General features: G+C 40.2%; 1 protein-coding gene across 1 annotated transcript; it reads left to right on the top strand.

The window, feature by feature from the left end:
• Window positions 1–272: 272 nt before the first annotated feature.
• On the top strand, window positions 273–14227 carry rorca (RAR-related orphan receptor C a). Its single transcript, XM_029500287.1, has 10 exons — window positions 273–600; window positions 6814–6899; window positions 6996–7137; window positions 7267–7704; window positions 7877–7998; window positions 8342–8474; window positions 9693–9800; window positions 9978–10088; window positions 10486–10598; window positions 10719–14227. The coding sequence occupies exons 1-10, from the start codon at window positions 594–596 to the stop codon at window positions 10878–10880; spliced, it is 1422 nt and encodes a 473-aa protein (XP_029356147.1). The 5' UTR covers window positions 273–593; the 3' UTR covers window positions 10881–14227.
• The last annotated feature ends 293 nt before the right edge of the window (window positions 14228–14520 follow it).

Raw genomic sequence — 14520 nt, 5'->3', positions numbered from 1 at the left:
GAAAACAACACTAACAATCGAACATTATCTGCAGCTCGTTAGTCCAAAGGACCCGAAGTCCCCCGTTGGAAATGAGTGCGCTTGTTGTTAAACAGTTCCCACACGGGGCGGCCCGTCTGAACTGACACACTGCCACACTTTCCCACGCACGCGAGAGCCTCCTTAAGGCGCGCGGAGGGTGGCTCTGCTCGACACTTGTGCGCGTGCGTGAGCGCGCGCGTCAGCTCACGGGGCACGAGGCGGGCGGACCGCGGGCTGGGGATCATGTGTAGTCCACGCGCTGAAACTAGGTTACAGAGAGCTGCGGAGAGCGGACCGGCCGCAGCTTCATCACTTCACAGGTGCCGTGTCGGCACCCGCACCTGAGAGACCGAAAGTACACTGCAGACGCACCTTTTGTGTTTTTCAACTCAAAGAGTTTTCGTGGTCGACGCGCGTCCAGAAGAGGGAGAAAACCCCCCATATGAGGATTTGCTGTTGTGACTGCTTTCGGCTCTGGAGCCGATAAGTGCGCGTCTCTCTCGCTGTTCCTCGGCTTCGCGTCCACTCGGACTTCTATGACCCGAAGAGTTGGTTAAGACTTCACCGCCGACATGAGAGGTGGGTTTAAATTAAAATTAAATTTTTTTCCTTCTTTATAGTTTTTTTTTTTTTTAAGCATTTTTTGTGTCCTTCGTGTGCGGGGAACTTTTGTGGTGCGTTCACGGCACCGAGGACACTTTGAGACCGAGTGCGAAGTGCGTAGTCTGCATGCGCACACCGGAGTGAAGACCAGACCTCAGAGAAATAAATACACAGGACCTAACTTCAGTGAAACAATGATGATAGTAAAAACAGCAATAATAGCATCTCTAGTGGACTTTGACACCTGATTACAGAATGTAAAATCTTATTAAGAAAATACATTTAAATGTGCATTATTTTCATTATAGCATAGATAAAATCGGTTATAGGTTATTGTTCAGGGTTTTTTATATTATTATTATTAAAGGACTGCTTGTGTTTTCTGCACTTATTCATTTTCTCCCGTGACAAGAGGAATGTATTGCAGCTGCGGTTACTTTATTTCACCGGTCCACTTATGTAAGAGATGGGGAAGGGAGGGAGGGAGGGAGCGGAGTGATTCAGCGGCTGTCAGTCCGCAGGAAAATCTGCTGGCCCGGAGTCCTCTGCTTGGAAAATAATAATAATTAAAAAAAAAAAAAAAAAAATATATATATATATATATATATATATATATCACAGTTTTACTTTGATGTTTACTGACATTTTCTTTGAGTTTTGTATCTCAGTTTTGTTTGAGCCAATCTCAAGCGTTACAATTTCGTCGTGGACTTGCTGAAGTTATTCTTTGACGCTCAGGGTGATTTAAAGTGCCTAATAGTGCCGACAGTTTATTATAGGGTGTTGTACAGTTGCTGGTGGTTAGTTCATCTCCCAACGTGTTCATGTTTTCAGCATCAACAGTCTGGCAGCCACTGTGTGTGTGTGTGTTGGGGGGGCGCTCCATTGACCTAATTCTGTCATTGAGGATTAAAGCAAGTGTGTGCGCGTGTGTGGATGGGTGGGTGGACGGACGTGGTGTGTTTCTGATGAGATAATGATGATATATTGATGTAAATCATTTGACAGCGATGGTTGGTGGACTCCAAATTGCTGCACTGGAAATCTTCACTGCCTTTTATTTCTCGCAGACTCAACATAAACATTATTTCACATTTTCTGTGATAAATATTACACATTTGGAATATATTTATAATGATTATTATTTAACAATTACTACAGCTACGACAAATAATGATTTCTTTTTATGGTGCCATTATGTCGAAGCCATGCACCGCTGTGAAAAGCAGGATATGGGCACAGCAAGCCCCCATTTAACCATGAAGCACATCAGGGGGTCAGTTGAGCTCAATGTCCTTTGTCAGCAAGGGTTACTTACATCAACCAGAGTATATGTCCACTGAAGCGTGGCCTGTCAGTCATAATTTGTTAAAAAATAAAAATTTTCAGACGAATTTACCTTATACAGGAAAGGGAAAATGCAGAGAAGAAATGTTAAAATATTACTTAGTCACTGTATTCCTGATAAATTGCAATCAGCAGTGCTGTCAGAGACTGGAAGAGGCAGTGCGGCAGCACAGTGGTTAGTGCTGTTGCCCCACAATAACAAGGTTACAGGTTTGGTTCCCGGGTCTGGGGCCTTTCTGTGTGGCGTTTGCATGTTCTCTCTGTGTCTGCGTGGGTTTCCTCCCACTGTCCAAAAACATCATGTTTGGCTTAATTGGTGACTCTAAATTGTCTGTACGTTTGAGTGTGAGTGGTTGTCTGTCTCTGTCTGTCTCTGTGTGTTGCAACCTGTCCAGGGTGTACCCTGTGTGAACTGGGATTGGCTCCAGCATCCCCTGTGACCTGTAAATGGAAGATGGATGAATGAATGAATGAATGAATTAAATGAATTTAACCCTTGGTGCACCGTTGTGCACAGCCAAAGACAGGAGTGTATTGGAGCTTACTTAGATGAGGATCACGGGTACAGTAGCAGTAAAGATTAAAGGCTCATTCTTTGCTCTTGTAGGACACTGCTGTGCTGAGCTCAGGCTCAAAGCCACTATCTGTTGAGTTTGCAGCCTTGGGGAAGTTCACAGTGAGCTGCAGAATGTGTCAAGGTGCCCTTTCTCTCTGACAACTGCATGTTAAGATTCCAGTCCTTATCTAAAGCTTTAACTCTTCACCCAGCATGCATGCAAAATGTCAAAATGTTAGCATCGATGCATGCCTTTTTGAGTCTTACAACTACATTTCATTTTGCAGCCAAGTAAGGTAAACAGTGATTACATAAAAATAACATTTTGCAGTCTAACATTTGTTTAGGGTTCGTGGTGTCTCAAGGTAAATTTCCAAGTACGCGTAAGGATACGTGACATCTAAACACAAGTAAAGAGATTTTAAGTCAAGGTAGCTTTGATTGCTGCAGCGTGATCCTGAATTTGTTCTTGTGGGTTCGAGCGGCAAGCCAAATTACAAACTGTGAACTGAATTCCCTAGTTTATCTTGTGTGGCAGAGGCCCTTTTGGGTTTGAGCTTGGCAATGGGCATACAAGATGATCAAGTGCCTGCACTTGATCTTTTCTGCTCAATGGGGAGAGATTATACCTTCACAGACTGTAAGGCTCTATTTCTGGCAAGGCAAAGCAGGGAGTGATCATGATAAAAATATCCATTATAGTCCATTTGGGAAAGGATGCAAGGGTGAATGTAAAAGTATTTGTCATGAATTGAAAAAAGTGTTTGTAAAGAATACTTTCAAATCAAGTCACTTATTTAACACATCATTATTGTTTATGACAATGATAATCTGTATCATAAATAAAAGGGATGCAATATTATCAATATTATCACACCTTGGGCTGACACTCATACTCAAGTCTGTCTAAATCACAGAGAGACTAAATGAACTAATTCCATTTTCAAGGAAAGATGTTGAATCAATTACATTTTCTGTAGGCATGTGAGTCTCTCATGTTCCACTTTTACATAATGTTCATACCATGACGCTGACTTCAAGTTACGAAGAATGTGACTATAGCGGAAACATTTCTTAGAAGACACAAAAACACAGGTCCTATTCAGTTTTAATCTACTGCATTAAAAACACAGAAACATTGCCGCAGCGATGCATGTTACGGGCCTCTGTGATGGACTCAGCGTACAAGAATAGCTCTCATTCTACTGTTGCATCTGCTCAGTAATTACCTAAGTCCACAGTTAATTTTAGAGAGTTTGGGGTTGAAGTCAGGCGATATTATACGATCTGTGTTAAGGAGGTAGGTCAGTGGGAGGAGAAGAGAGACACTTACTATCCACATACAGAAGCTGTATAGAAGACAGGTGGTAACTGAGGCCATGCATTTGGAGATGTGTGAATGAAAGACAGAGGACATGGCTATATAGGTAATAGAAATAAATGTCATACTGAGTTGCACAATACACCGTATATGTCATTCTTTCCATAGACTCTCCCAGAAGGCCTGCTCAAATGTAGGTTAAGTATACAGTATTTCAGGTAGATGTAAAGTGCAAGATAAATAGGACCTTGGACTCTGTTTGATTAGCTGGGATGAAAGGGTAAAGTCTCCGTAACTGAGGGATTTACAGCATTGAAGGGGTAAAATGCTGACTAGCAGTCAGTGACACACCAACACACTGACTTTGACTGACACAGGAAGCACTAATCTTCAATCTGAAATAATAACTTTCTGCTTTGTGGTTCCTAAGAAGTATGGCTGGCGTGTATATATTGACAATTTAGCATTGGAACTGAATGCTACTGCCAAATGCTTTAACATCTCAGTGGCTATATTTCAAACATATACAACAAACTAGTATTTACTAAGAGTTTGTTGTTGGGCTCGTCTCTGAAGAAGTGTTCTCGGGAATTAATCAAATAAATTGGTGACTAATTGAGTCAAAACTCACACCCATTTTGTAACAACCACAAACAACAAAAATATCCGTGCTCACAAAGTGCACCTTGTCACTACCTGAGTCCAGTGTGTTAGTCATCTACACACTGTTATTTATACCAAACAGCATATACTTCAGTTCAGCATTTATTTTCTAATGGACCAAAGTGGCAGAAAGAAACTCTGGGCAGTCAACTGCTACAGAGTAAAAATAGATTTCAGGTCTGTCTCAAACACAGCTGAAATTTCACTCAAATACCTGACGTGCTGCAACAAGTACAGTGCTACTATTAGCTATGTCTGTTCCCCCTGCTGCAGTTTACTGTACTAGATGTTTTAAGAAATATTTCCAGATGTTGCTCAAGCTGTAGAAACATACAGTGGGATAGTGTGATAACTTGCCATTTATCTCAGTCGTCAGGCCTTACACTGTTTTTGTTTGAAACCAAAAAAAAAAAAAAAAAAAAAGAGCCTCCACCCTCCCACCGCTGAGTCAGTTTTGGTTCCACCTTAAACTTGCAAGCAACCAGGTTCCTTGTGAGACTACCAACATTACGCGCCTCCCCCTCCACTGAATGGAAAACTGTGTCAGTGGAGCAGAGCCTTCCTCCCTGGGCCCGACTGGGCGCCGCACGGTGTGGGAGGATCATCAAACCGTTGCCAGGACAACCACCTCTGAATGAGTGTGTTCGTGGAATGCGGCCAGACGGTGGTTATATAACAAGCTGAGGGGCAGGGTGAGGCTCGGGTGGGGGGGGGATAAAGGGAGCAATGGAGAAAAGGATTTCTTTCCCATTGCCTCTTATTTATTTATATCTCCTCGTTGGCCAGCAGGAATGATATCTAACCGAGACGCTCAAATAATATGCACCTGCAATGCATAGGAAGTTCCTTTAGGGAAGAGTTTGATTTACCCCCAACTAGTCAGAGTTTTCAGTCACTAATCTCTTTTTGCTTTGTTTTGCCTTGCTAAGTAACATGCTGAGTGACTTATTTTTATTTTTTATTTTTTGGCTATTGTTAGCAGTTCATGAAACAACAGTTACTTTCCTTGAAGAGCTGTGAAGGCCAGTTGAGGCCTTCACAGCAATTTAGAGGTTACCTAACTGTGTGATCCAACAAAAGTGGTTTAGGGATTGTTTGGCACACCCTGCAGCCCAAGCCAAATCAAATCCTGCACACAGTGCCCATAACAGTAACAGTGGGTCGCAGTTGTTTGCTGGGTTAAAATTGAAGGGTTTGGAAGGTTCAACGGGGCAGTATGTCTTTGTTAACTCATATTTTGTTCATCCTGTACGGCAAACAGCAGAGGGAGAGGGAAAGGGAGAGCCACGAAACTTTATAACCCTGGGCCTCAGCTAATGCAATTGACCTGCTATTCTGGGCTTGAGGAGGCCCAGCTACTTAGATAAACAACATAATGAAAAGAACAGGCTGTTCCTGAGTAAGAGGGCTCAGGCTTCCACAAAGAACACAAGGCGCATAACGTATACATAGTTTCCTTTGTATTTCTTTCTGTTATAGAAACGTTTCTACAGACAGCAGTGACATTATGAGAAATGAATCATTGTCATTAGCATTAGCTTTGCTTTTCATATCACTTTTGACTAATGAAATAACCTAAAGTTCCACCTGCACTATATAGCATCACATGTAAGATGTTGGTTTTCCAGTTAAGGGAGTAAGTGTTGTTAAAAAAAAAAAAAAAAATGTTTTGTTTTGTTTTTTTTTTTTTCGTTTTTTTTTTTTTTCTCCTTTTAAGATAAACGTAGATTTTTTTATATTCAGTTCACTTCATATGATGTGACTGAAGCCCTTTATACCACAAGTCAGCAGAATGGGTCTAAAAAGTAAACGTTAAACTTTCCATTAATCAACACAACACACAAAAAAATGCCAATTTGTCTGTGGGATCTGTCTTGTCTTTCTATATCATCATTTTACTGGGTATGCTGCTGCATGGCAGTAGATCATAGATCATTTACATTCTGTGTATCACTGTAAGGCTGCTCCTCAACTAATCAATATCAAAATGAATGTCTTCAATTGAGAAATAAATGCTTTTTATTCAGTTCTGGTTTATTTACCAATGCAAAATGTAATACAGTTTTTCAATTGCCATTAAATCTTAAAAATAACTTTTTACTAATTAGTCAGGAAATTATCGAGAGAACGCTCAATATGTAACGAAACCAGTTGCCAATAATAACACTAGCTTTAAATACATGCACACAACAATGTTTTATTAATTTATTACTTATTTTTCACTAAATGGTTTAACTATATCTATCGTATATATTAAAATCTCCTATTCAATAAATTTATTTTTGTCTCCTTGTCTCTCCAGCTCAAATAGAGGTGATTCCCTGTAAAATCTGCGGGGACAAATCATCGGGGATTCATTATGGTGTCATTACATGTGAAGGCTGCAAGGTGAGTCATCAAAGCTTCAGTCTATTCAATCTAATAAAAGCCTCTTGTTTGTTAATGTGTCAGATGCTCACATTGTGTTTCTCTGTATATTTGTAGGGTTTCTTTCGACGCAGCCAGCAGAACAACGCAATGTACTCCTGCTCACGGCAGAGGAACTGTCTAATTGACCGGACCAACCGTAACCGCTGTCAGCACTGCAGGTTACAGAAATGTCTCGCTCTGGGCATGAGCCGTGATGGTAAGCTCAGCTACGCCATCTCAATCTAATTTACTCCAGAAATGCCGCCTCACGGCTTTCACTTATCACAATGAATGAGTCATAGCTTCATGAAAGGTTCAATTTCTGTCCTCACATTGTCTCATGCAGCGGTGAAGTTCGGTCGGATGTCCAAAAAACAGCGTGACACCCTGTATGCAGAGGTCCAGAAGCACCAGCAGTCCCAGGAATGTGCAGGCCTTGGTGTCCATGGGGAGAACAGTGACATGGCCGACCATGGTCACCCCTACAGAAGAGGCTCCAGCACTGCGCTCAGTGATCTGGACGACATTACCACACTGCCTGAAGGCCTGTTTTTCGACCTACCACTGACCACAGAAGATGGAGGCGGGGAGTACTGTGACATGGAGATGCTGGGTGGCAGTGCAGGCAGCAGCTCTTCCTCTCAGAGCTCACCAGAACAGACCAATTTGGACTTTGAGGGCAACCACAGCATCAAACATGAGTACCAGCTGCTGCATGACTCTGGACTCTTTTCACATGCTATCCTCAACCCCCTCCCCGGAGGCTGCTCCCTTCTTGAGACAGGTTAGTACAGTTCCTTGAAACCTTGAGCCTGAAATAAATTACAATGTAATAAGAACCCTAAAGCTGAAAAAACATAATTAATTTGTTCTATTAAGTGAGGCTTGCAGCTATTTAATTTGAATAATAACAAATTTTCCAGAAAAATTACAAATCCTTGTTTGCTCCTATTTAGAACCTATAACTCAGAGTGTGGTCAAGTCCCATCATGAAACAAGTCAGTACAGCACAGAGGAGCTGAAGAGAATGGCATGGACCTTGTATAGTCCAGAGGAGACCCGCTCATACCAGACCAAGGTATTTGTGATATTTTAACATGCACTTGACAGTAGAGCATCGTGTACACTGGGGAAAATCTGGTGATATCTCCACCACCATATCATTAGTTTGGCTCATAGTCTTTTTGTTTCCTATAAGAGTTTCAGAGAAGTTTACCACTTAGTTCCAGCTGCAATTTCTCTCTTACTTGTCAACAATGGAGGATGTAACTCTAATAGCTTTGGGAGTGGAGTGTTGAAAAAAATACTAAATCATTACAAGGTGATCCTTGATGTCAAAATACAATTTAACAAATAACCTTGGAATGTAGCTTCACAAAGTTTCTGTTCTCATAAAAGCCTTTTCTTGCTTTCTCTCTCAGTCAGCTGAAGTGATGTGGCAGCAATGTGCAATTCACATCACCAATGCCATCCAGTATGTCGTAGAGTTTGCCAAGCGCATCTCCGGCTTCATGGACCTGTGTCAGAATGATCAGATTATCCTCCTCAAAGCAGGTAAGAGCATGGCACTAGTGCACACCCTAGTGCGATATTCATGCATGCAGTCTTTACATTGAGGTTAGCCACTTAGCAGTCGGGAGCCATTTTCACAAGAGATATGTGGCTGCAATCAAGACAACTGCATTTATGTTCACTTTTTTACAAACTTTGCTGTGATAAAGAGCCATTGTCATAGCAACAGCAAATTCAAGTGTTAGCCGTGTTCAACTACAAATCCTGCAGAGAGACTCTCTTTTGGAAAGGTTTCTGTTGTTTTAGTCACGTAATATTTCATACCGTCATACCGTAAATTAAAGCTTCATCTATTTCTGTACAAGAATTTACATCAAAAACAATAGATGGTGATTAAATCATAGACATCTGTTTTTCAGTGAGACTCAAGCTAGTAATTAGTCCAACCCTTACAGCAATTATTAGGAAAGCGAGTCATGGTATTCTTCCTCATTTTTGTGAAGTTGGAAGAAGCAATAGCGCATACAAATTTTTTTCTCATAGCACTCAATTAAAAGTAATTACATGGTGCAGCCAGCAGCTTCAACTTCCTCGTACTGGCAGTCGAAGGGTGGAGAAGGTTTTCAGGTCTGTAAATCAAAGCTTGCCATCTATATTGAAAGGCATGGCCCTTAATATGTCAAAAAAAACAGCATTCGATCAAAAGGTGGGCTGTTAACAGTGCTCGGATATTTCCTACATAGGGATACCATATAGAAAATATGGCTCATGCACCTTTTGTAACATCAATCACAAGCAACATTCCCCCATTTTAAGCACCCTATTAAATTATATGTAATCATTTTGCTAGAACGATACGGAACGATATTGTAAATGGCCGAGAAATGAAGGTTTCCATAAGAATTCTTCTTCTTGGAAGGTGGAGCAGGAAGAATGTCAATCATAGGGTTTTTATGTTGATGCTATGCTGTGTATTTGTTGTATTTCCTGTAGCCTTCAGAGTTGTGCTAGCTAAAATGCAGTCTCTACAAAGTGGACTACTTGGAGGTATCCAAAGTTAGATTGGATTTTATTATGCCTTTGCATTTATCTACAGCTAACCCTGTCTGACGTCTTCATATGCAGCCTGGTTAAATATTTAGCAAGGATTTTTGAGTGTGGAGCCTTCTACATTTGCATCAGCCCATTGACTTTCTTCAACATGAATGTCCTGCTAAGCTTTTGTCTCTTATTTTATTTTTCCTTTTAATGTGTCTACAGGCTGCATGGACGTTCTTCTTATCCGTATGTGTCGGGCCTACAACCCCATCAACAACACATTGTTCTTTGATGGAAAGTTTGCTCCCGCTCAGCTTTTTAAAGCACTTGGTGAGTCAACACATTGGCTTGTCTTCTCTTTCTGTCTGAGACACAGATGAATGCACTTGATACGGACAAGGGTGAATGGGGGAATTTGAGCTAAAACCTTTGGTGTCTCATCTGTCAAAATCGCAGTAAATGAGTGTCTATTTTGATGGATTTCATTTTTCTCGCTCTTACAACCAGGCTGTGATGACCTTGTGAACGCAGTGTTTGACTTTGCTAAAAGCCTGAGCCGTATACAGATGTCAGAGGAAGAGATGGCCCTTTTCAGTGCTGCTGTGCTGCTCTCACCAGGTATTTCTCTTCCCCTTTTGTATCAGCCTTAAAAGGATAAGATTTTTCACTGTAACTTTAATTAGTATTGCATGTTTGGTAGACAGTTTATCTGGGCTCAGACGACATCAAGAGCAGGGCTCATTGCAATTATAATTAGATATATAGATGTGTGTTTGCCAGCTATAGGCTCCTGGTATTAGAAACCTCTATCACAGGGAAAGATATTGACTGGGGATGGTCTTCCAAAATAAATAACTTGTTGTGCAGTGTATTGCAGCAATGACGTTTTGTCATTGATTCATGCATTATTTCATATCGCACTCCTACAAATTGCAATCGTAAACCTCAACAGATGAAGTTTCAGACTGGTGAAATGAAAACACTAATTGCAGCTTCATACTATGATTTCCCTCAGACCGTCCCTGGCTCACAGATGTCCAGAAGGTACAGAAGTTGCAGGACAAAGTCTACGTGGCTCTGCAGCGCTGTCTACAAAAAGGAGGAGCACCTGAAGACAAACTAGCAAAGGTACAGAGTCTGGTCTACTATACTGCTGTACCGGTTTGGTGAAAGTGTATTCTGTAATGATTTGTTGACCCACCCTTTTTATTAATTAATTGCTTCTCTATTTCTATTTATCCTGTGTAGATGGTGTCAAAGCTTCCCATAATGAAGTCCATTTGTAACCTTCACATCGACAAACTGGAGTTTTTCCGTCTGGTTCACCCTGAGACAGCATATACCTTTCCTCCTCTGTACAGGGAGGTTTTTGGCAGTGAAATCACCTTCCCAGACTCCACAGAGGGCTAGAATCATTTGGGTAAATAGTTTGAATCAAATAGAAACACTGAGGCTTATGGAGGTGGGAGATTTTATTTTAATGTGCAACCAGCTGAGGCAAAATCAACCAGCAAGTCAATGACAATCCTACACGCTACATTTTAGGACACACTCCTCTCACCTCAGATCTCCCAACTTTGCAGAGTGGCTAACTTTGCCCTTCAAGGCTGTCCTTTTCAGCTTCACCGAAACACTGCAGGAACTCCTGCTGGGTGCTCAGTGCATGTTACCTCTTTTTTTTAGGGAGTTAAAGAAAAGATTAAATTGAAGCCTACATTAAAAAAATATTTTTCTATGAGGTGACCTTAAACCTCTTATAAAGATGAATTCCTTTATTATATAAATTTGAATTTTATCGTTCTCACAGTTCCTGTAAGCTATTTTTGAATGTACCCTCTTTCCCTTTTACCATTCAGCACAGACCTAGGCTTAATATAGAATGTACATACTTAAAATCTCACCTACTTTGTGAAGGTTTGCAGTAACAATGCCTGTTTCAGTTGTCAGTCTAGTAAAAGGTTTTGTTTCACTCTTTTTTTTTTTTTTTGGTAGTGCCCATATTTGCAGTTTTGTAACACATGAACAAACTGTTAAAAGGGACCATGATCAAACTCACAAGCCAACAGGGTTTTTCAACTGTGTGAATCACAGGCAAACACTCAGTGTCTGCCGCCATTCACCTACAAACAATTGCACGCAGAGCACAAAACATAGCACTTATGCTGATCGTTGTAGGTATTTTTATGAGCACACCCTCAGACACTGACGTGAGCTCACTTTTATTTTTTAATGCAATCGATGACCTCAGTCCTAATACCTTTTCCCTTTGCAAATGCCACTTAGAGAGTGAACGTGAACGAATCACAGCGGTATTGTGAAAGTATTTTCAGATATTTTTTTTGTTTTATATATATATATATATATATATATATATATATATATATATATATATATATATACACACATATACATACAAACATATGTGTGTGTGTGTGTATGTATGTATGTATGTATATATATATATATATATATATATATGTCGGATAAGAGTAGTTGCAAATTCATACAGTGTGTGGAGGAGGAGGCTAATGTTGTGTTTGTGCTCAGGTCTTTCAAACAGATACTGCCTGCCCATGCTTTGGGGTTCTGTGATGAAAAGATTGCATTTGAAAAGAAAATCTAGATGATAATTAGCACTTATGAGTCCTTGTTAAAATCCAAAATGATCTCTCAGCACAAGATTTTACCAGTTCGCACTCAGACTGCCATATGTGAAATTTAACGTTAAACCAGTCAGAAATGTTAGATACGCCCTCTTACTGTAAACAAGTTGTATGAACAAGGTGCTGGGCAGCCGACCACTGTGGGATAATATCCTCTGCTGAAGGAGCATCTCAAACTATCAAACCATGGCCATCTCCAAAAATTAGTCTTCAGGCATACTGGAAAATAAGAGGCGTTGAAATGTGTGGTTAACTACAAGAGTGGAATAAAGGCCACGAACAGAGAGTGGACAGGTGGGTGGAGGTGTTATTTAAGCTCCTTAGACATCAGTGAAAGGGATTCACTGTCTGTCTCAGCTCTCACTGCTTTAGGGCCGAGCCGATTGTGCTACCAGAGCAGCCAAGATGTTCTGAATTAAATCCTGTTCTTTATTTCCCACTCCCTTACTACCTCACCCTCTTCAAACACTACATGGCACAGGAAAGGGTTGACAGAGCCATCAGCTACCCCCCTGAGTTAGTTTTTCTGCATTCATACTCAAAAGCTTCTAAATCTAACAATTAGTGATGAATAAAGGCCAGTGATGACCAAACTATTCTTTAGGCAATTTGTAATTTTGCTCTTAACTGGATGGAATATAAAAGCAAACTGAAATGCTGGATCCACGTAAACTGACAACACCCTTTCTGATTGCTTTTCTGTCATATGAGAGCAGTTACAGCCTTAAGGCCCAGAAAGCCCTACATAGATACAGATCTAGCTGAAGTAAGGTCTCTGGAGGTGCATGAGGGTGTGTACAAGTGAAACCTTTATCTTCAAAGCAGGGTGACATATTGTGTTTCTGTGAAGCTACACCGTCTTATCAGTAAACTGAAGAAGTTATGAGAAATGAATAGTTTAAATCTTAGAAATCACTGCTGTTAATTTCTTAAAGCATTTTAAGACAATCACGTGGCTGATGTTGGATATTTAGCTTTATTCAATATTCAGGTTTGCTTTGCACTGCTGGGACAGTGTTTTTCCCATACCTCATGTTATCCCGTACAGTATGGAAGGGGTATTCCCCCTTTTTTGTGTTTTCATTGTGCACACAAGACAGTGGCATGGTGGGATTGTGCAATAATGTCTTTCCCATTGTTCTCAATGTGTTGGGCCTCTGTTGCTATGTATTACAGTTCATAATGTTCATAAGCACTCCAGCACATGTCCACCTTTCAGCCCTGTAAAATTCTGTTATTTAGAAAATGATTAACCAAATACACAGCCAACAACAACACAAGCAGGCTACCAGCTAACATGACCAGATGATACTTACAGATTGTAGCAAAATTCAGCACTTCTAATAATGTTATACAGTTAGACAGTATACTGCAGTTTTTGCAGGCCTAGATTCTGCCCGGGCGGCAGCGCTGGAGATCTGCACTGATATTTCTGTTTAGAGTTACTCAGGGAGATAGCTTGGCTCTCTGTCCTACAGTGTCTGCAGTTACTCTAGCTAGCAAGACACCTTGCACCAACATAGAAGACCTTAAAACCTTGATCACTGTGTACAGTACATGTTCTTGTGAATGTTTGACTACAGAAGTATCAAAGATTTTAACCCTGTCCAATTTCATTATTGCAAGACTTTTTCAAGTTTCAGTAACAAAAAAAAAATAGGATATTGAGAAAAAAAAAAAGTAAATATAGTAAAATGAATATAAATGATGGATTATAATCTCTGAATCTTGTGTTGGTTTTGTTGTGATCTTTTTGTTTCTTAATTTTTATCCGTATCTGTACTGTTGTACTGGGGTTTTTGTTTCTCATCAGTTTAGTGTCCTTTTTGTCTTGGAGAGATGTAATTCTATTTTTTTTAAAGAGCATTTTTAAAGATGTCTCCCTCAAAGTTTCTCTTTTGTCATGATCCTTCTGTTTATGATATTTTCTTTCTATTTTAAGATTATTATTATTAAATCAATATAGATTTAAATAAGAAATAATTTATGATATGTCATGGATATAAGGCCCAAGAGGTTTTAACACAGTAAAGTGTTATTGCACAATGGTGAAACATTATGTGGATTTAAGAATGTAATAAAAGTCTTTTTACAATGAAAAAAGTTGGAATTGTTTTTTATTATTCTGTTGTATTCTATAGTCATACAAAATAATACATTCATCACCGTTTCATGAAGCACACATTTTCGTCAATATTACCTATATATAACCTCACTGTATAAGGTATGACAGCTGACTTTGCACTTCGGAGGAAAAACGGTTTTGGCAAAAGGAGCTTCCCCCAGGATTGTGCTGACTGCACAGATATGGGAGAGAATACAAATAACATTTCTGCTGGATAGACGGTTCCGAAGAGCTCAGTGGCCTTTTTGACTGAAGTTTGGAG

Source organism: Echeneis naucrates, chromosome 4, assembly GCF_900963305.1.
Source record: "Echeneis naucrates chromosome 4, fEcheNa1.1, whole genome shotgun sequence".
Classification (NCBI taxonomy): domain Eukaryota; kingdom Metazoa; phylum Chordata; class Actinopteri; order Carangiformes; family Echeneidae; genus Echeneis; species Echeneis naucrates.
The sequence above is the reverse complement of the archived record's forward strand: the minus strand, read 5'-3'. Positions and strand labels throughout refer to the sequence as shown.